General features: G+C 31.8%; 1 protein-coding gene across 3 annotated transcripts; it reads left to right on the top strand.

Annotated features, from left to right (window-relative positions):
* The first annotated feature begins 632 nt into the window (after positions 1 to 632).
* On the top strand, positions 633 to 18,878 carry LOC127737720 (uncharacterized). 3 transcript variants are annotated; one of them, XR_007999786.1, is made up of 14 exons: positions 633 to 719; positions 2,381 to 2,536; positions 5,048 to 5,153; positions 6,033 to 6,123; positions 6,760 to 6,905; positions 8,282 to 8,420; positions 9,438 to 9,623; positions 10,411 to 10,611; positions 11,243 to 11,332; positions 11,626 to 11,733; positions 12,189 to 12,305; positions 14,216 to 14,329; positions 14,843 to 15,033; positions 17,490 to 17,637. XR_007999786.1 is itself a non-coding variant. In XM_052248578.1 (14 exons), exons 2-14 carry the CDS (start codon positions 2,428 to 2,430, stop codon positions 17,709 to 17,711), a joined length of 1,728 nt encoding a protein of 575 aa, XP_052104538.1. In that variant the 5' UTR covers positions 633 to 719; positions 2,381 to 2,427; the 3' UTR covers positions 17,712 to 18,878. The 3 variants fall into 3 exon arrangements, 2 of the variants coding, with proteins under 2 accessions (XP_052104538.1, XP_052104539.1); XM_052248578.1 differs by having other exon boundaries at positions 14,843 to 14,941; positions 17,490 to 18,878; XM_052248579.1 differs by having other exon boundaries at positions 636 to 673; positions 14,843 to 14,941; positions 17,490 to 18,878.
* Positions 18,879 to 21,419: the final 2,541 nt, after the last annotated feature.

Below are 21,419 nucleotides of genomic sequence, written 5' to 3'. Positions count from 1 at the left end.
GGCGGTATCATGTATAAACTACTGTTATTGTAAACTGATTGTATGGATAAGAGCAAGAACATATTACTGTATAAATGTTTTAACTTAAAAAGAATTGAAATTAAAAAAAAAATATATATATAAAAAAGAGGGTCCAATCCTCAAGCGCATGTGAGATATTGTATATGAGGGTCTGGATGGGGCGGGGTGGGGTCCTTCAATTCTGTATTCCGTCTAATTCTAATTCTATAGTTACGCCATTTTCTCTATTCGTTATATTTTTTGCCCATTATTCTCTATTCTTTATATTTCAACACCCCATTATTCTCTATTCTTTATTCTTTTGGCCGATTTTTCTCTATTTCTTATTACATTAGACCATTTGTCGGTAATATTGGTCTCTATTCTGTAAACCCCATCCAGACTCTCGTATATAGATCATCTAGACAACCAATTTTGGTTGATTTTTGTGTTGCTTAAACCTGGGAATAGTGTGTTATTAACAGTATATTATGTTCCAGCTTAAACACATATAATATGTTCCTCTCGGTACAGCTTTGCTGTTTTTTGACTGAATATTTTTTCATGTATGTATGTATTCCGGAAAAATATATTCAGTACATCACCGTGTTTGACTTCGTACTTAATGTCACCGAAAATGTAAACAAAAAAATGTGACCAACATCAGATATTTGTTAGTCACGCTACATTGTATCAGGAATAATAGACATACCCATATAGTAATTTACAATTAAGATTTCTCTACATTACAGTAGTTGGACATACATATCTAAGTTTCACCTGGACCTTCAGGCTAAAATGGCAGTGTTTACACCACAAAATTTATTCTGAGATTGAGTGCAGACAAACCTCTGCATCTGATTTTTTTAAGGCATAGCATGACCTAGATATATTTAATTCAAATGCATTTTATGTTCCAGAAAATTAAAAAGTCAACTAACAGTTAAGTTTCACTTGATATGGGTCAATTCAGTTCCACAGTTTAAATTATAAAATATCCTCAGATTCCTGTTTTTGTCAGATACATATGCATCCATTGTCCATGTCAATCAATACAGTTCACTTCAATTATTACCTATGGGAAAGTTCATTAACATCTTTCCAAACTTTTAAAAAAAATTTGGTTAGTTTTCTTTTTCTTAGTTTAGCATGTTTAGGTTCGGTTCTAATATTTTCGTTTATAACTGTTTTAATTCTTTGAAAACAATTGTTCAATGGTATATTTATACTATTTGTAACTATTATTGTAGATATATTTACAGAAAAAATATTAGTGGGCACTTAAAAATTACTTGTAAAGCCATATATGTGAAAAATACTTGGCAAAAAAAAAAGTAAAATGTCTACAGGTTAACCCTAGCACCCACTAGATATATATGTGACGAACCATAACATTTTAGGGGATTTTAAATACCAAAAAATTAATCAGGTTGATGGTCTTTGGCATGCAGTTTTTATTTGTGACTTATTTTTATACAGAATTACTCCATAAGCTACATGTACACACATAGTATTATTGTTGTCATAAATGTATTTCACACACAATCTGATTAGAATACAGATCCTTTGTCCACAATTCTTTTCTTGTGATCTGACACTGCTTCATTTTTCTTTCTGTTTTAAAGACATTCCAGGATTGTCTGTTTTAGTTGTAATAATACATGTACACTACTTCAAAAATTTGAAGGCAGGAATTTCATTGGCTGATGTAATAATTATCAAAACAGAAAGTAGAAGAGAGTGTTGTCAGGCAAACAAAGCATGTACTCAAGGAGAGTGTTGTCAGGTAAGCAAAGCATGTACTCAAGGAGAGTGTTGTTAGGTAAGCAAAGCATGTACTCAAGGAGAGTGTTGTCAGGTAAACAAAGCATGTACTCAAGGAGAGTGTTGTCAGGTAAACAAAGCATGTTCTCAAGGAGAGTGTTGTCAGGTAAACAAAGCATGTACTCAAGGAGAGTGTTGTCAGGTAAACAAAGCATGTACTCAAGGAGAGTGTTGTCAGGTAAACAAAGCATGTACTCAAGGAGAGTGTTGTCAGGTAAACAAAGCATGTACTCAAGGAGAGTGTTGTCAGGTAAACAAAGCATGTACTCAAGGAGAGTGTTGTCAGGTAAACAAAGCATGTTCTCAAGTCTCAGGATCTGTACTTTAATCAGATTGGTTTCAAACACCATGTTTAATCTTGGTAATTCACCAAAAAAACATGTTCGACCATCTTCACCAGCCAAGAATTATGATCCAGTCCCCTCCTCTTTAGATTGGATCGTAATCATTGGCTAGCGAAGATGAAAACGTAACTACATGTAGTGTTTTTATAATCAATAGACTTACTAACATGACTAAAGAAAAGTTCTAAAAAACCTCATATTCTTTGCTTCAGAAAAATTTAGTTACACAATAATGACATTGTAATACAGAAAACACATAATGGCACAACAATACAATTCTCAACAACAAGGACAATTGTTATGGACTAGACAAGTTGAAATTGCCAGCACAGCAGAACAAACTGCCTCTGAATTTGATATTAACACAGGTATGTAGAATTTGTTAAAAAGTATAAGTAATTTTAAAATACAAAACATATATAAAATTTTGATATCTATTCCTTCTTTTTTTTTATTTTTTAATTTGATCAGTTTTCAATGCAATATTTATTAATTGACAAGCCACAAATACATGTACAATGTAAAAAAACACACATACACATGTGCACATTCATATTTCTGGATCAGTGTTAGGTCCAACATATAACCATTGTGAATTATCATTGTAGTACTAATGTTCACATTTGTTTAACTAGACAAACCAAATCATAAAAAAATAGTTTCCTATCTGAAACTGTTATTAAGAAAAGACATTATGTAAAATTGTGAATATCAGCAGTTGCACATTTTAAATGTACCTAAGAGTTATCACATATTTAGGTAATGGTCACACATCATTATACAAAAATGAAAATGACCAGTATCAAACAGCCAGCCTGACCTTAAACAACAAAACTGCCAAATCAGTAATGATTCTTTTTGTTATATCCATGATAGGACCTATTTATAAGGAGATGTGGTATGATTGTCAATGAGACAACTATTCACCAAAGTTCAAAATAACTCAAAATAGTCATTTATAGATCACTGTACAGCCTTCAACAATGAGAAAACCCATACCTTATAGTCAGCTATAGGAGGCCCCGACATGAAAAATGTGAAACAATTCAAACGACAAAACTAACGGCTTAATTTATAACAATACAATATATGAAAAACAAATATGACAGACAAGAATGAATGACAACCACTGAATTACAGGTTCCTGACTTGGGACAGGCACATTAAGTAAGTGGTGGGGTTAAACATGTTTGTGAGCACTCAATCCTCCCCTAACCCAGGACAGTGTTGTAGCAGCACAATATAAGTAAAGAACAAACTGTAAAAACCAGTTGCAAAAAGCTAAACTCAATGATGTCAATTCTGTGATAAAATGGAATCTGCTGTACATTGCATTGCTTGGCATTATTTATGATCATGAACATTTATATGTATTAGTATATTATTTTGCATTTCAATTGATTTTCCAATACTAAATCTAAATATTTGGTAGCACTAACCAATCAATCAATTGTTGCAAATACTAGTAAGGGTAACTTTATATGATGCCCACACATATTTTAATGCTATATACAGTATACTGTAAATTATTCTTAATATGATTTGCATAATTAGGAATCATTCACTGTGATTGAATGAATGAATGAATTCTTTATTTGCAAAGCAGTAGTTACATGCTATAGCAACACAAACATATTTACATTGTGACACACAATAAACAGCAGAGAACAATATTCTAAGATAATATAATAGACAAACAATCAACTAAGCAGATGTGATCTAATCTGCCAAGCAGATTTCAAATAATTAGACAATTTTCCAACAAATGATCTAGATTTTGTTTGATACAAATACTTTAGTTTTGTCATATTTGGCCACGAACAATAGTACTTTGGAAAAAACTGCAGCCTTACAAATCTATACACAGGACACACAAAAGTAAAATGGTACTCATCTTCAACACTTTTGATATTACAACAAGTACAAATCTATACACAGGACACACTAAAGTAAAATGGTACTCATCTTCAACACTTTTCATATTACAAGAAGTACATAATCTGTTTTCTCTTGGTATATTTGTATACCGCCCAACCTCAACATTTAACTTCAAAGTACCACTACGTAGCTTTGTGAAAAAATGAGAGTTATAATTATAATCTATGTAATCTTCAAAGCAAAAATCTAATTTCAAATTACTGTACATAGTAAGTTTCTCACAATTCTGTATAGATGTAAACCAGCTTTGAATATATTGATCTTTTATCCTAGTTTTTATAACATCTAATGATATGTTTATATCAGACTGCTGATACCATACATAGTTTAAATCAATACTAAACAACAGGTCAGGAACATTAGAAACCCAATTGTTTTTTCCATTATTTGCATCTCTGAGTAACAATAAGTGGTTACAATATTTAACCAGTATTTTATAATGTTTTGTTTTCTAATTACATACATTGGCAAACGCTCTAACTCGCCATACAAAAAACTGTTTGGCATACTTTTACCCCGGTTCAAAATAGATGGACAAAAACAGTTATGGATAATTTCAACATCATTTCCACGATGAAAACCCCAAATTTCCTAAGCATTATTTATCACAGATGCAACCATACTATCGAACAAGTCACATTTATTTTTCTTCGTCAAGTATAAACCATTTATAGAATTATTCAGACCTGCCAAATATCATGAACCTTGCAAGGCTAATCACTTCTGTGTTTGTAAAAAAATTTCCATTAGTGTGTATCAGCATACCAAGATATATGTACGAATCGACAATTTTTAGTTCTTCATTGTTGTAGAAAAATTTTGCAATTACCGGTTGCCAGCCATTTTTGAATACAACAACTTGAATGTATTCACTGAATACCATCATTTAGACTTGTATGTAAAGTTTGTGAGTAAATTGTGTTTAATTTACATTATTTTAGAGATTACAAGACAACATTGGAAAATCCAAGATGGAATTACTAACTGTAGGAACAAACAATGCATGAAAAAGTTTTCCCTGATAGAAAGAATACATCATTGTAGAAGGTAAATTTTGAAATATTAAACAAAGCACTACAGGAAGATAGACAGATCACTACAGGAAGATAGGCAGAGCACTACAGGAAGATAGGCAGATCACTACAGGAAGATAGGCAGAGCACTACAGGAAGATAGGCAGAGCTCTACAGGAAGATAGGCAGAGCACTACAGGAAGAGTTTTATTTCAGGAATGCATTTTTGGAGAGCACAAAGAGTCAGAAAAATATCCAAAATATTTTATTTGCAGTGCTAATTTACAAATTTAGACCGAAATGTCATAACTTCTGAATCAGTGGCATAGGAGTCGACTGAAAAGTGGGGGTGGGGGACAAACTCTGAAAGTGATAAAAAAAAAAAAACCTTTTCTATAGTCTTTCTGTCTAGAAACTAGTCGATGTCCTCTTTCATTTTCATATTAAATCTTCAGTAATTTATGTTTCCCAAAAAGTTTTGTCCCCTCAGGCTCCTTTGTCAATATTAATCACTGAAGACTGTCACTTACAAATGTATAAAAATAATAGAAACTATAAAGTGGTAAACAAAAGCTTAACCTATTTTGATTGCTTGTTTTTTTTATTAAGATTAATAACATTTGTTCATTACAGTTAAAACATCTTTATATATTACCTTAGAAACTACATGTATAACATGTTTACTCAAAAATATTGCAGTATTGTGGTAGCTCATAAATTCAAACATCAAAGCTGCTATGAGAATATTTATACTATAGCAGAAACTATGATAACATGCTGATCTATTATTAAAAACCACTTTTTAACCTATTTTTCATTATTAAGGTTATTTGGTATTATACATGTTATATAAAGCTGAAAAGATATTCTTGAAAAAGATAATTTATTTTAGCAAGAATGAATTTTTTTTCAGATGCGGTGAAATATTCTGTAAAGAATGCGTGAATTACCAGAGAAGGCTGAATAAATTGGCGCACCCAGACCCAGAGGGCAAGGCATTTAAAGTAATTTGTGTTATTTGTAATCTTTGCAGTTATCAAAAACCATATGACACAAAAAGAATAAAAGTGCAGATAGATGTTATATCCAAAGAACTGCAATAAAGGGAGTGGAGTTTTTATAGACAAGTCTCATTAATAAAAAATATAGAAAAGATAAATATTATCTTAATAATATGAAAATGCAGAGGAAAATCATTTAGTCTGTAAGGGAAATTTCTGAGAAAGAGGTTTCAGAGTAAACTTTAACTGGTATTTTGTGATTCTCATGCTTTTATATATTAACAGAAACCTAAGTCAGCGGACATGTCACATGTTTATACAATTTAAAACTTTTTGAAACCCTCAAAACTAGAGTCACTTAAAACTTTGATTGCTTCTCTTTTTTGTTCAATCAGGATATATAGTTTGTTAGTGGTCAAATTATGCTTCTGTTTTAATTTAATGTTTTTTTGCAGTGTATAGTAATATCATGTGAACTTAAGCCAAATACAATATAAATCATTATAATGTTTTATCATATGTTCAGCTTACATAGTTTTTCCGGGGATACATTTGTTAGTACTTACCTGTTATTTTGTGCTTTGGTTGGTATTTATAAGAATCTTATGCAATATAAATTATTCTGATTTCTTGAATTAGGTATGTAAGAAATGTTTTGATGAAGGTAAAAACTTGGATGGACAAAAGAGAAGGTTGACAGAATATTTTTTTGCCTTGAGGAGACGGGCACAAGAAAACGCAATTGTGTTAGAGAATGGAAATGTACGAGGGACATGGAGAAATAGGTAAAGATTAACCTAGATTTTTTGAGATTTATGTCTTATTTTCTTTGATTCTTATTGTACATGTGTTTGAATCATGGAGAGGTATGAGAGCTATTTTGTGAATATATATGTTACAATGTGTTTTATTAATTTCATTAGAAATGAAATAAAGTTTTTAATGAAATAAATACAGAAACACATTTTGTGTGTAAGACACTTGTTTCTACAAAACAACTAATTTTTGCTTGAAGTCTAAAGTTGGAAAGTTGAATAATTGATTGCATTAAAAACAAAAAAAGCCTGTGTTTTGTACCAAAATATTATGACACTTCATGGAGATGAGCTTATTGTTATTAGTAATTTGCCTGTTAGTGTTGAAACCTCATTTTAAGCACAAATATTTAATTCAATGAACTGGAAATTTGAAAACAAAATGTATCATTTTACTCATACCTGCGAAAACTGGCTTCAGGGCAGATGGTACCCTTATGGACTAGCACTGATAAACTGTACAATCAAGTGATAGAAAATGTATGAAATGATTTCTGATAAATGTTTCTGGAATTACCTTCGCAATGTATTCTTATCACCAAAAGTTTGAAAAGTCAAAGGTATAAAATCAATTAATCATAATTGTGTATTGTAAATGCTGGGTAACTTTCCAGTACTTAAATTTCATGATTGACTGATTGATTGATTGATTGATTGGTGTTTAATGCCACTTTCAGCACTATTGTGCTTTTTCGTTGTGGTCAGTTTTTACCGGTGGAGGAAGCCAGAGTGCCAGAAGAGAACCATGACCTTCAGTAGGAAAACTGACAATTCTAGTCATTATAGATTGAAGTCGAGCGCACCTGCCATTCGAACTCACAACCTCAGTATTGACAGGCTAATGATAAGTTAGATACTACTTAGAACACCCGGCCACCAAGGCCCCCCCAAATTTGATGAATTCTTAAAGCTATATGTGTTAAATCGTGAAATTCTGCACAAGAAAAATACCAATTTGTAACCAAAGCAGCTGATAAATTGAAAAAATATGTTCAGTTTGAAGGAGTAGAATTTTAATTCAGTGAATACTGCTTTTGTCTTTTTTGTGTGGTCAGAAGCAAGATTACTGTGAGCTTTACCCTTTGATATTCAAAATAATAGGTAATTGTTAAAGTTTGCATTTAGAAGTCTTGCCTTTACAAATTAAACCTTTTTCATGACAAGAAAATACATAAGGACGGAATCAAAGTCAGAATCAAAATGCACAAAATTGAGCCCTCATACTATATTGTCATGTTTTTTTCTAGTACCTTACCAACAAAAAGATTGAATTTTCTGACTTCCTATATTTTGATAGCCAAATTTGTCCATTGAAAAAAAGTACTGAAAATCAGTTGATATTGCAGGTTGGATTTAGAAAAAGAAGTAAGACGATTGCTAAATGGCTTCAAAGAGAGTATAGGTACATCAGAAATGAAAAGAACTATACATGAAATGACTAATATTGTATCAACACCAGCTTGGCAAAAATCTACTTTTTGGTTGGTAGGTATAGATGTATACCTGAAGGACATTGCAATCTTAAGAGAGTAAAGGGAGTTATACTGTAAACTTATATTTAATTATGTCAGTGTTTTAAGAAAGTGTTGATAAGATATTTGATAAAAAATGATGATTGTTTAACAAGAGTCTTACAAATTTTTATACTTTGGATTCATTATTATTCTTGGGATACCAATTTACATGGATTTCGTGGATATATGTTAACCATGATTGATTGATTGTTGGTTGCTTAACGTCCTGTTAACCATGAATTCAAATGTTCAACAAAGTACAAATGTTCTGTATTCTTGTACACAGACTTTGGCAAAACCACAAAATCAAATATCCACAAAAATACAATTAAATAAAAAAAAAGTTGTATACACAGTAGTTTATGAAAACAGTGGTAATTAATCATGCAATTGCTGACAGTTGTTTGAGACTTTTGAAAAAAAAATTAAGATAAAGACTTTTGCATCGGTTTTTTTCCACCATATTTGTTTGTTTTTAGTCTCATGAGCATCTAATCCATATTTGTTTCACAATTCTGTAAGGAGAAGTTACATTTGAGGATTTATAAAACTTTGTAATTCTTTGAAAATAAAAATTTAACATTTGTATAAGACTTTTATTTTCTAACCTAGTTTATGCCCTATATTATTACTCTGTATCTGTGCAACAAATTGTCAAGTCTTTGTGTAAGTTTGCCATGTTACTGAATTAAATGTCATTACCGGTAATCATAAATCAAGGATTAAAATTTAAAACAAAAACATTTTTTTTTAATTGAATAAATTCAATATTTGTTTCTGTTAATTTAAGAAAATGTGATTCAATGCCATTTAAACCCCAACTTGTACCTTCTTTGAGATAAGCATTATGTTGTAATGAAAAATTGCTACCCCCAAAAAACAATAAACTTTTCAATTTAAGTAATGTTTAGTCTTTCATATGTTTATTTCATTAAAACTGTTTAATTAATTTCTGATTTTAATACAACATGATGATTTCTTTTTCAAGCAAGAAAACATGGCAAATCAATGCCAAAAATGTCAACAGAAATTTAACTTGGTTCGCAGTAAACATAACTGTAAATTATGTGGGAGGGCTGTCTGTAAATCTTGTTCTTTCAAAGATGTCATATTATATCTACCTGATGATGAGGACACTAAAGAACCTAGACTGGCTGTCATTAAAGTTATAGGGGTAAGTAATATTGCAATGATAAAGACAGTCAACAGGGGTAAATGGTGTGGAGACTAAATTGCCATTTCTACTCCATTTTACTATTATAAATTATATTTGTTTTTGCAAAACAGGTATTTGTTGTTCATTGATAAGAAAACTTTTATTCATGCAGTTATCTATTAACTGATGAATGGTATAGCAGAAGTTCATGTTTGAAAAATACCAAGGGGGCAACCAAAAGTCAAAGAAAAACAGACAATGTCAAAAATAAAAATGACAGCCCGCAAACCCTAGAAAACAGATCTAGCAACATTAACCCTAACAAAAACAAGGGTAAATGGAAACTGTTCCTGCTTCACAAATGACACCCATGTTGAATAGAAGATTCCATAGATATATTTCTCTTATTCTTAGCCTATTTATACTTTCCTCTACCTGTTATCTAACTTTTGAAAATCAATGTGTGATTTTCTTAATCTTAGTTCTTCATTGGTTTAAATTCATTTATGATGTCCAAATTTCTTGCTTCACTCTGTTTTCGCTATTGTGAAGTCAAAGAGAGCAAGCCTTATGACTTCTCTTAGAAAGAACACAATGTTTTTGCAGATCTTTGAAAAAGTATAATAAAGATTGCCTTTATATCATCCATATATCATCAGAAAAATAGATTCCACAACTATCTTTTGTGTGATAAAATTATTCAAAATGTTATCTAAATGTTATATGAATAAAGAAATGGAATATGGTTATAAAATTTCTTTCTGAAGTTTAAGATATTATCAAGTATGTTTTATTATACCTTTAGAGTCCCTCTGTGGAACCAGAACTTGCATTGTATGTTAGAGTTTGTGAATCTTGTTTAGAAAGGTTGAGAAATAGACAGCTGGAAAAGTTAGAAAAGGAAGAAAAGATGTTAGCTAAGGGAGGTGACTCTTTGGAAATGTTACTCAAAGTACATTCTACAATGCACAGAAACGAAGTTAAGATGGAAGATCAGTTGAATGAGGTAATTTAGGAAATATTTCGTTAATATGAAAATAAGGAGATGAGGTATGATTGCCAATGAGACAACTATCCACCAGAGTTCAAATAAAGTGGATGTATGCAATTATAGGCAACCGTACGACCTTCAACAATGAGAAAAACCCATACTGTATAGTCGGCTATAAAAGACCGCGACATGAAAAATGTGAAACAATTCAATTGAGAAAACTAACGGCCTAATTTATAACAAAACAATTAATGAAAAACAAATATGAAAGACATGAACCAACGACAACCACTGAACTACAGGCTCCTGACTTGGGACAGGCACATAAAGAATGTGGCGGGATTAAACATGTTTGTGAGCACTCGACCCTCCCCCTAACCTGAGACATTTTATTTGTTTTCCAGTAGGAAGATTTGGAGATGATTAGATGGAATTGCTAGTTCTTAAGGTTTTTTCCCTGTAAGATCATGTATTGCAGTTCATTCATATGTGTCATGAATACATTGTCCTTCAGATTTTGTATTCATTTTATTTTAATTCAAATATTATCATGCCAGACATGCAGAAAACATCCCAATTTGCTAAATTTGAAATTTTCAAATTTCCCACTTTGATAAGTATAGAAAGGAGTTTTGTTTATTTACAGTACCAAATAATCATTGAGAGTTTAGAGGATAATAGCAGAAAGCTTAACAGTAGTGGAAAAAGTAACATTCAGACAGTGGCCAAAGCACAGGTAAACATATTAATAAAATATCATTCCTTTCTTTGTTAATCTGTTATTCAATTTGTTTACTTGTTGTTGTTTTTTTTATATATCTTTATATGAACTTTGTGGAAAATTAAAAACAACTTATTTAATTCAAATTTTTTAATTTTGTTCTTTATATATAATACATGCCAGGATATATTTTAGGTTATGATGCATCAGAAATTATCGGTTATTGCTTTTAAGCAAAAAACATGTCTTGTTTATTGAATTTGGAATGATACTTAACCAACCCTTCACTGTTTGAGTATCCATTTTAGGAAGATTTAGCTGATTACTTGGCTCAATATGTGCTGAACATTCAAAGAATGAAAAAGTTAACTCCAGAATCAAATACTCAAGCCATCCTGTTTAGGAATTGTCTGAAGGTAATATACCAATATGTTAAATTAGATGAACAGACAGCAATAAACACAAAACCAATTAAAATATTAGAACAGTCAAATATTGAATTAAATGATTTAATTTAGGAAAAACTTTGAATTGCATACATGTCTGGATGGGAGTCCTTTATTTCTTTATTCTTTAATTTTTAGACCATTTTCCTCTTTTCTTTATATTTCAGCACTCCATTATTCTCATTCTTTATTTGTTTTGCCTATTTCTCTCTACCTTTTTTAGCCATTTATTCTGCACTTTTTGTCCATTATTCTCTATTCTGTAAACCCTACCCAGACCCTCTTACATTTCTACATTCTTTGTATATGGCTATAGGGTGTGATGCCTGGAAATTGATTCTGATATTGTTTACTTTGTTTTATTCTGTTTGAATGAACATAAACATTTTCATGTGATATCCTGTATTTTTCTTTATTTTTTTCAGGGGAAATGTGACTTTTACTTTGACAATCAATTTCGATTTAAAAGTTTACAGAAAACATTGGGCGATTCTACCCCACCAAAAATACTTGAATGTATACAAAGAACTGTGGATAAACATGTAAGTTCTGTAGACCATGATAATATTAGAAGATTCTATCCCATCAAAAATACTTGAATGTATACAAAGAACTGTAGATAAACATGTAAGTTCTGTAGACCATGATAATATTAGAAGATTCTACCTCACCAAAAATACTTGAATGTATACAAAGAACTGTGGATTAACATGTAAGTTCTGTAGACCCATGATAATATAAGGATGTTACACCCCACAAAAAATACTCGAGTGTATACAAAGAACTGTGGATTAACATGTAAGTTCTGTAGACCCATGATAATATAAGGATGTTACACCCCACCAAAAATACTCAAGTAATACAAAGAACTATGGATAAACATGTAAGTTCTGTATAGGTCATGATAATATTAGGAGATTCTATCCCTCCAAAAATACTCCAGTTCTGTAGACCATGAAAATATAAGAAGATTCTATCCTGCCAAAAATACTCCAGTTCTGTAGGCCATGATAATATTAGGAGATTTTATCGCATCAAAAATACTCCAGTTTTGTAGGCCATGATAATATTAGGAGATTCTATCGCGCCAAAAATACTCCAGTTATGTAGGCCAGGATAATATTAGGAGATTCTATCCCTCCAAAAATACTCCAGTTCTGTAGACCATGAAAATATAAGAAGATTCTATCCTGCCAAAAATACTCCAGTTCTGTAGGCCATGATAATATTAGGAGATTTTATCGCATCAAAAATACTCCAGTTTTGTAGGCCATGATAATATTAGGAGATTCTATCGCGCCAAAAATACTCCAGTTATGTAGGCCAGGATAATATTAGGAGATTTTACCCCACCAGAAATACTCGAGTATGTAAATATATATTTATATATTGAGGCTACATGTTGACATAATAACATTAAAAATTCACAGTACCAAGAAATGAAATATATGGGTCAAACAGTCAAGTGACTGACAGTCAAAACGCTTAATACAAAACAAATGTAGCTAGAAGATACATTTGTGTTTAAAATACAACTGTCATGTAAGGATTGTAATGATCCTATGTGGATCTAATTTGGCAGTGCTTCATCCCTACAACATGTACAATGGTTTCCATTTTCACCATTGAAAAAAGTAGGTGGTTTAATGGGGAGATAATTTTGACGAAATAGAATCCTGATTGTGTAGTTCATGGTAATATTAGAAGATTTTACCCTGTTAAAAATACTCCAGTTCTGCAGGCCAAGATAATATTAGAATATTCTACCCCACCAAAAATACTAGAGTTCTGTAGGCAATGATAATATTAGAAGATTCTATCCCACCAAAAATACTTGAATGTATACAAAGAAATGTGGATAGTCATACATTTTCTGTATTTCATGAAGATATAGATGAAATTAACCCCCTTGATTTTCCTTAAAAATTCTTTTATAAACATGTTTTTACTACCAACTGCTCTATATTTTTCATTGTTTTTGGTTCACATAAAAATATCAAATGCAAAACATTTTGTAGAAAATGAAAATGAAATCAAGTATATATATCAAAGTACTTTTAAAGGAGGTGATGCATAGCAAGGGTTTATCCAGTATTTATTTTACAATTAGATGATACACAATGAAAGCTTAGTATTATATCCATTATATTATATGACTATGTTGTAAGCAGAAATGTTTCTGAATATAATCCTTATACATGTGTATACATTTTTTAGTTGAATCTGCTTCCTTGCATCTTACATAGAAATATTTTTATGTAGTTCAAACGATTGTATATAATTTGATAATGTTTTACTTGATATATGCAACATTATATATATCAGTTATACCATATATTATCTTGTGTACTTAAACTTTTTATACTTTAATTCCTCAATTACAAAACTTTTCATATGTAGATAAAAGTATTGATAAATGGTGAATGTCCATGTGATTCCTTTATACTTCCAGGCAATAGTGAGCACACAGCTATACATTAGGCAACTTACATATGAAACATTACATATATGTGATAAGTACAAGCTGAGAGATCATATACCACAGAAATTAACACAGACAGATGAGGTAAAATACACATAAAAAGAATATCTAATTCATAATCTTTGAAGGGCATTTTCATATGTCTTATACCATTCAAGGTTATTTCATAATGTTAAGAAAGGCAAATTATATTTAAAAAAGGAAAAGTAGAATTTCTTTGCTATGTAATATTATGTCTGCATATATTACAGATTCAATTATAAACATATCATTATGTTATTTTCTGATACTAAGTATAAAATGCAGTACTTGGACTTAATGAGAATATTTAGAGAAAAGTATGTCTTTTCAGCAAAAGGTTTATGAAAAAAAACATTTTTAGTAATCTGCATATAAACAAGAACATACTGAAAAGCCAAGGAATTAGCTAAGGTTATTTACTGAATTGATTTTCAGCTTGGTATATACAGTCCTGAAGGCTCTATTCCTTTCAAACATGATTGAATGTTTTGATATTAAAAATATTTTGATAAGGTAATGTATGATGACAGTATGCTGAAAATTTGATATTTTAAAAAAAGGCCTGTATGAATATAGTTTGTAGAAAAGGAGACTATAGATTGTATAGAACAAGATGGTGATGACATAGATGATCACTCAGAACAACTTCAAGAATTATTACAGTCACAACTAAAGGTTTGTTCTTAAAATCATTGGACATGCTAATGTGTTTAAGATTCACTTAGATAAATAGAAAAGGAATTAGACAGTTTTTGTCCTTGCCTACGGTGAGTTTTCTCAATCAAGATATAGGCATAGTTTTTCAACACCAATGTTCAGTTTTCTGGTAAGGTTCATATCAGAATAGATAACTGATCTCATATTCTATGATTTGCTTGCCTAGGCTATTTTCTCAGTTTGTTAAGAAAATGATGATTTATCTTTTAGTTTTGTTAAATTTCGACTTTCTCTGTAAAAGCCCTTGCAATATTTTTTATGCCCCAGCAACTGAAAGTTGGGGGGCATATTGTTTTACCACTGTCAGTCCGTCCGTCTGTCATTCCGTCCTTCCATACGTCCTTCCATCCGTCCGTCCATAATGGGTATATAGTTATTCCAGATAACTTCTCCTACAGTTGGAATGCTAGGAAGTTTTCACTTTGCTGGTTGTTTGTACATATATTGAAGGTGTGCATTTGGTCAGGGTTTTGATTTTTATTGATATTTGCTCTTTAGGGAGATAGTTGAACTTTGTCATTTTTTGGAGTATTTACTTGCATAAGAGGTGCATAGCGTTTCCGGATAACTCGTCCTACAATTTGAATGCTATGAAGTTTCACTTTGCTGGCTGTTTGTACATATATTGAAGGTGTGCATGTGGTCAGGGTTTTGATTTTTATTAATATTTACTCTTTAGGGAGATAGTTGAACTTTGTCATTTTTGGAGTATATACTTGCATAAGAGGTGCATAGCGTTTCCAGATAACTCCTCCTACAGTGAACTATAGACCTATGTGCTCCCATGCTCAACTTTGTGCATTTTAAAATAACACTTTTTGCATCTGGGGGGCATCATTTGTGTCTCCCAGACACAATAATATCTCAAAGAAAGTCCTACATTGACTTTGTTATAATACAGTTACTACGAGTGGAGTGCAGGGGCATCACTTTGTCTAGTTCTTGTGTAAGACCTTTTTCTTGCCATTTTTTTAAGATATTTTCCACACAAAGAATTTAACTGTGCATTTGGTCAACTAAAGTGGTTGTGACCTGGATATCAGATTGAGGGATGCCAGAGGACTAAAATAATATTAAACTGTTGTATGTTCAATATATCTCTGTAGTTACAGATTTATTTGCTGGTTACTTAATTACACAGGAATTGGAAATATGTTAAACAGCATGGTGTTTAAAAATTCATAGGATACAAAGCCATTATCTTAATAAGAATAATATTATAAAATTTTAAGTATTGGAATCAAAGTTGAAAGGCCATGTGTATTTGTGGTTTGATGATACAATTATGTAGTATTCAATTAATACATTATCAAAGTCTAAATAAAAACTTGGGAAAAATATTAACAGGGACTATCAAAAGACCAAATTCTCCAAGTATTGTCAGCAATCGTGTATTATCTGGCTTTTTGTATAATTTGTACAGTCTATTTTTTGCCATGGGAATTCAGGGGGAGAAAAATGTTGTTTTTTTTCACTACCTGGAATTGCTAGTAAAACTGCAGTAAGTTTCAAGTTCTATGAGGTTGTTTATAGTATTTCCATGGAAAGGTCTGGTTTCCTTCAAAAAAAGAGGTTTAATTGTTAATTATGGAGTGTAAACCCTGTATTTTGTGCCTGTACCAGACCAGGCTATCTGGACCAATGTTGTTCATTGTAGTTTATATTTTTGGAGGATTCAGGGTTTTGGGGTTGATGTGGTCTGTTGTACTGTTGTGCAATATTCTAGGCAAATCCTGTTGTCCCTTATTAAGTATTATAGAACACTTCATGATTGTAAAGATAAGCCTAGCTTAAAATACAAAAGACAAACGCAATAGTTCTGTTTGCGTTTAACTGGGAATAGAAAAAGTATGTGTAAATTGCAAACAAATTCTATGAGAGTGTGCCAAAATCTGATATTTAATTGATATTATGAAAAAAATATGACTTTGAAAGTCAAATAGTGCTGTAATTAGGTAAAATACTGTTTGATTTATTCAGCACTTTAATATTTGAAAGATCTTACCGATAAGCTTAAAGACAACACCAACAGCTGTTTGAAACACCAAATCTGAACGAATAACTCGTTATTTTTTTTTACTTTATGCATCATTATGTGATGGTACAAGAAGAAAGAAGAAATTTATTATGAAGCATGATATTTTGTTATCTATCAGTAAATATTCAATTTGATTTTATTAAAATTTCATAATATTATCACATACGAAGGAAATTGATTAAAATGATTAAGAATTTGATTAGGAAATTAGGAACATACTAATTCATGAAAAAAATGGTAGAAATGTAATTCTCGCTTATTTCTTCCTTGCAGTACTGTTTAATTCCCATCCCTTCCTGGCAATTTGATTTTTTTAGTAAAAAAAAATGCATATTAAACATGCCTGAATTTGTTAACAAAAACTTTATAAGACATGACATCAGACAAGCATAGTTCTATCGATCATCAAGGTCTTCTAAAAGAAATATTTGTGCCAGAAATGTTTTTATAAACTAAATTATTTTTCAGGATCATCGTCTCATTAAGCTTTCAAAAAGAACTTTAAAATGTTCAGGGTCACACCATGCTGCAGATATGTTGATAACAAGGTCAACAGACATTTTGCACCAGGTCAAAGTTCAGCTTATGATGAAGTCAGCCAATAGAAGTTTCCCACAGACAAAACAAACACTTGATCAAACACTAGAAGAACTGAAGACAGTCACTTTACAGGATATTGTTAAGTTGTAGGAATTATTATTAGTATCCATACAGTATAAACTATTTGTATTAATTCAGTTTCTATGATTTAATCTTTTATATTGGAAAACTTTTTAAAAAAAAAGACAATGTAGGATTCTAAGATACTTTTATTTGATCAACATGTTTAGGCTCGCAAAATGTCTTTGTTTTACGTTAATTGTTTTGTTAAAAATTAGGCCGTTAGTTTTCTCAATTGAATTGTTTCATATTTTTCATGTTGGGGCTTTTTATAGCCAATTATAGGGTATGGGTTTTTCTCATTGTTGAAGGCCATACAGTTGCCTATAATTGCTTATATCCACTTTATTTGAACGTGGATGGATAGTTGTCTCATTGGCAATCATACCGCATCTCCTTATTTTTATATTGATGAAAGCTTGTCCACACAGGGAACATGTGGATCAAACAAGAGTACCTTAGAATCCTACAAAGTGTTAATATTTTTTTATCTTATTTAATAAAAATAACCCTGCATCCCACAAGGTATCCACTTCTAGGATAGTGACTTTGTTCATATTTCAAATGTTGGTTCTCTAAAACCTTAATTCTTTCATATTTATGTAGTATGGGAATTATTGAAATAATGTTTGTTGTTTAATATAAATTTATAAATATATAACTTTACAGCCATCATAATAATGAATGTAATAATTGACAATCAAAGGTTAGCATCAAATCAAATCAAAACCACTGTGTTGCTACTTATGACTGTTGAAACTGGATTCCTTTTTATAAACGTTTTTTACAGTCAATAAATAAATGACCTGTTTCATATTTATCTATATGTTATAATCATTTACAAATTTAATTTTAATGTTATAATATTTTCTTGCTACAAAATGATTCTGATCTTGTTAAATTATTTGTTTTAGTTGCACCATCCAGATATGACATTATATGTTTATATACATTGTAATGAGTTAATTGTTATATTTGTCTGTTTATATATCATGTATATTTTTACTGGTTTTGTTTACTAACATTGCATTCCATAAATGAAACTTATATATTTATTAAACGTTTACATTTTATTCATAATATACTATTTGTTTATTTTGTCAAAACATTTCTGTTTAAATTTATTTTTTACAACAGGTTGTATTTTACTGACTGTCATCTGATGATATATGAAATAACCCCCCCCCCCCCCCCCCCCCCCCTGTAAATATGGCATACTGATGTCAGTGTCCAATCAGGAGAGATTCAGGACCAATCTGATTTAAATATAGATTATATGTGTCCACCCTTTTTAGCTCACCTGAGGGCCAAGTGAGCTTTTCTCATCACTTGGCGTCCGTCGTCCGTCATCGTCCGGCGTCGTCCGTCGTCGGCGTTAACTTTTTACATTTTGAACTTCTTCTAGAGAACCACTGAATGGAATGAAACCAAACATGGCATGAATGTTCCTTATGACGTGCTGACCGAGTGTTGTTACTTTGAAGCCGATCCATAATCCAAGATGGCCGCCAGCGGGGGACTTAGTTTAACATGGGACCCTATGGGAAATACATACAAATGTCTTCTTTTAGAGAACTACTGAATGGAATGAAACCAAACATAGTATGAATGTTCCTTATGAGGTGCTGACCGAGTGTTGTTACTTTGAAGCCGATCCTTAATCCAAGATGGCCGCCAGCGGGGGACTTAGTTTAACATGGGACCCTATGGGAAATACATACAAATGTCTTCTTTTAGAGAACCACTGAATGGAATGACACCAACATGGCATGAATGTTCCTTATGAGGTGCTGACCGAGTGTTGTTACTTTGAAGCCGATCCATAATCCAAGATGGCCGCCTGCAGGGGACTTAGTTTAACATGGGACCCTATGAGAAATACATACAAATGTCTTCTTTTAGAGAACCACTGAATGGAATGAAACCAAACATGGCATGAATGTTCCTTATGAGGTGCTAACCGAGTGTTGTTACTTTGAAGCCGATCCATAATCCAAGATGGCCTCCAGCGGGGGACTAAGTTTAACATAGGACCCTATGGGAAATACATACAAACGTCTTCTTTTAGAGAACCACTGAATGGAATGAAACCAAACATGGCAAGAATGTTCCTTATGAGGTGCTGACCAAGTGTTGTTACTTTGAAGCTGATCCATCATCCAAGATGGCAGCCAGCGGGGGACTTAGTTTAACATAGGACCCTATGGGAAATACATAAAAATGTCTTCTTTTAGAGAACCACTAAATGCAATGAAACCAAACATGGCATGAATGTTCCTTATGAGGTGCTGACCAAATGTTGTTACTATGAAGCAGATCCATAATCTAAGATGGCCGCCAGCGGAGGACTTAGTTAAACATAGGACCCTATGAGAAATACGTACAAATGTTTTCTTTTAGAGAACCATTGAATGGAATGAAACCAAACATGGCATGCATGTTCCTTTTGAGGTGCTGACCAAGTGTTGTTACTTTGAAGCTGATCCTTCATCCATGATGGCTGCCAGATGGGGGCAATGTTTAACAAAGGACCCTATGGACAATACATACAAATGACTTCTTTTAGAGAACCACATACTGAATGGATTGAAAACAAACATGGCATGAATGTTCCTTATGAGGTGCTGACTAAGTTTTGTTACTTTGAAGCTGATCCTTCATCCATGATGGCCGCCAATGGGGGGACTTCCTTTAACATAAGACCCTATGGGAAATACATACAAATGCTTCTTCTAGAGGTGCACTGAATGGAATGAAACCAAAACATGGCATAAATGTTTCTTATGAGGTGCTGATTAAGTGTTGCTACTTTGTTGCCGATTTACTGTTCAAGATGGCCACCAGGATTTTTTATTAAATTACAGGACCAATATTAAACCAAATTTGGCCTCACTCATAATTAGGGTATCTGTTATGATTTTAATCTATTTTTACATGATTTCCAAAACCAAAGTAGAATCAGGTGAGCGACACAGGCTCTTGAGAGCCTCTAGTTTTACAAGGATCTGACAACACCCTATTCTACTTTCTTTTCTTGTAATTAAGGATGTAGCTAGGTGAAATTAAAAAAGTGTAGAATTTAAAATTGATACTGTAAGTCAGAAGAGCATTAGTAAAGGAAGAGAATAAGCTAAAATTATTGATAGGTTATGGAAGTACTTTTTGTGATATTTGATTTTTAAACGGATTTTCGAAGGAAATATCGGTTATTAAAATGGTGATATACGACGGGCGGCTGGGCGGTTTGGCGGCTGCCAAACAGTGTCCGCACAATAACATGAAAACGCTTTAACAAATTTTTTTCAAATTTAAATATGTTGAAGGTCTCTATTAATTTTCAAGATTTTAGTATATCTCCTTTGTGAGTTATCGCCATTTTTAATATCCAAAAGAAGAATTTTTAAATATTTAACTGTTGTTATTATGATTTCCAAAACCAAAGTAGAATCAGGTGAGCGACACAGGCTCTTGAGAGCCTCTAGTTTTACAAGGATCTGACAACACCCTATTCTACTTTCTTTTCTTGTAATTAAGGATGTAGCTAGGTGAAATTAAAAAAGTGTAGAATTTAAAATTGATACTGTAAGTCAGAAGAGCATTAGTAAAGGAAGAGAATAAGCTAAAATTATTGATAGGTTATGGAAGTACTTTTTGTGATATTTGATTTTTAAACGGATTTTCGAAGGAAATATCGGTTATTAAAATGGTGATATACGACGGGCGGCTGGGCGGTTTGGC

This window comes from Mytilus californianus, unplaced genomic scaffold, assembly GCF_021869535.1.
Source record: "Mytilus californianus isolate M0D057914Y unplaced genomic scaffold, xbMytCali1.0.p SCAF_4, whole genome shotgun sequence".
NCBI lineage: Eukaryota > Metazoa > Mollusca > Bivalvia > Mytilida > Mytilidae > Mytilus > Mytilus californianus.
This window is presented reverse-complemented; position numbering and strand designations above follow the sequence as displayed.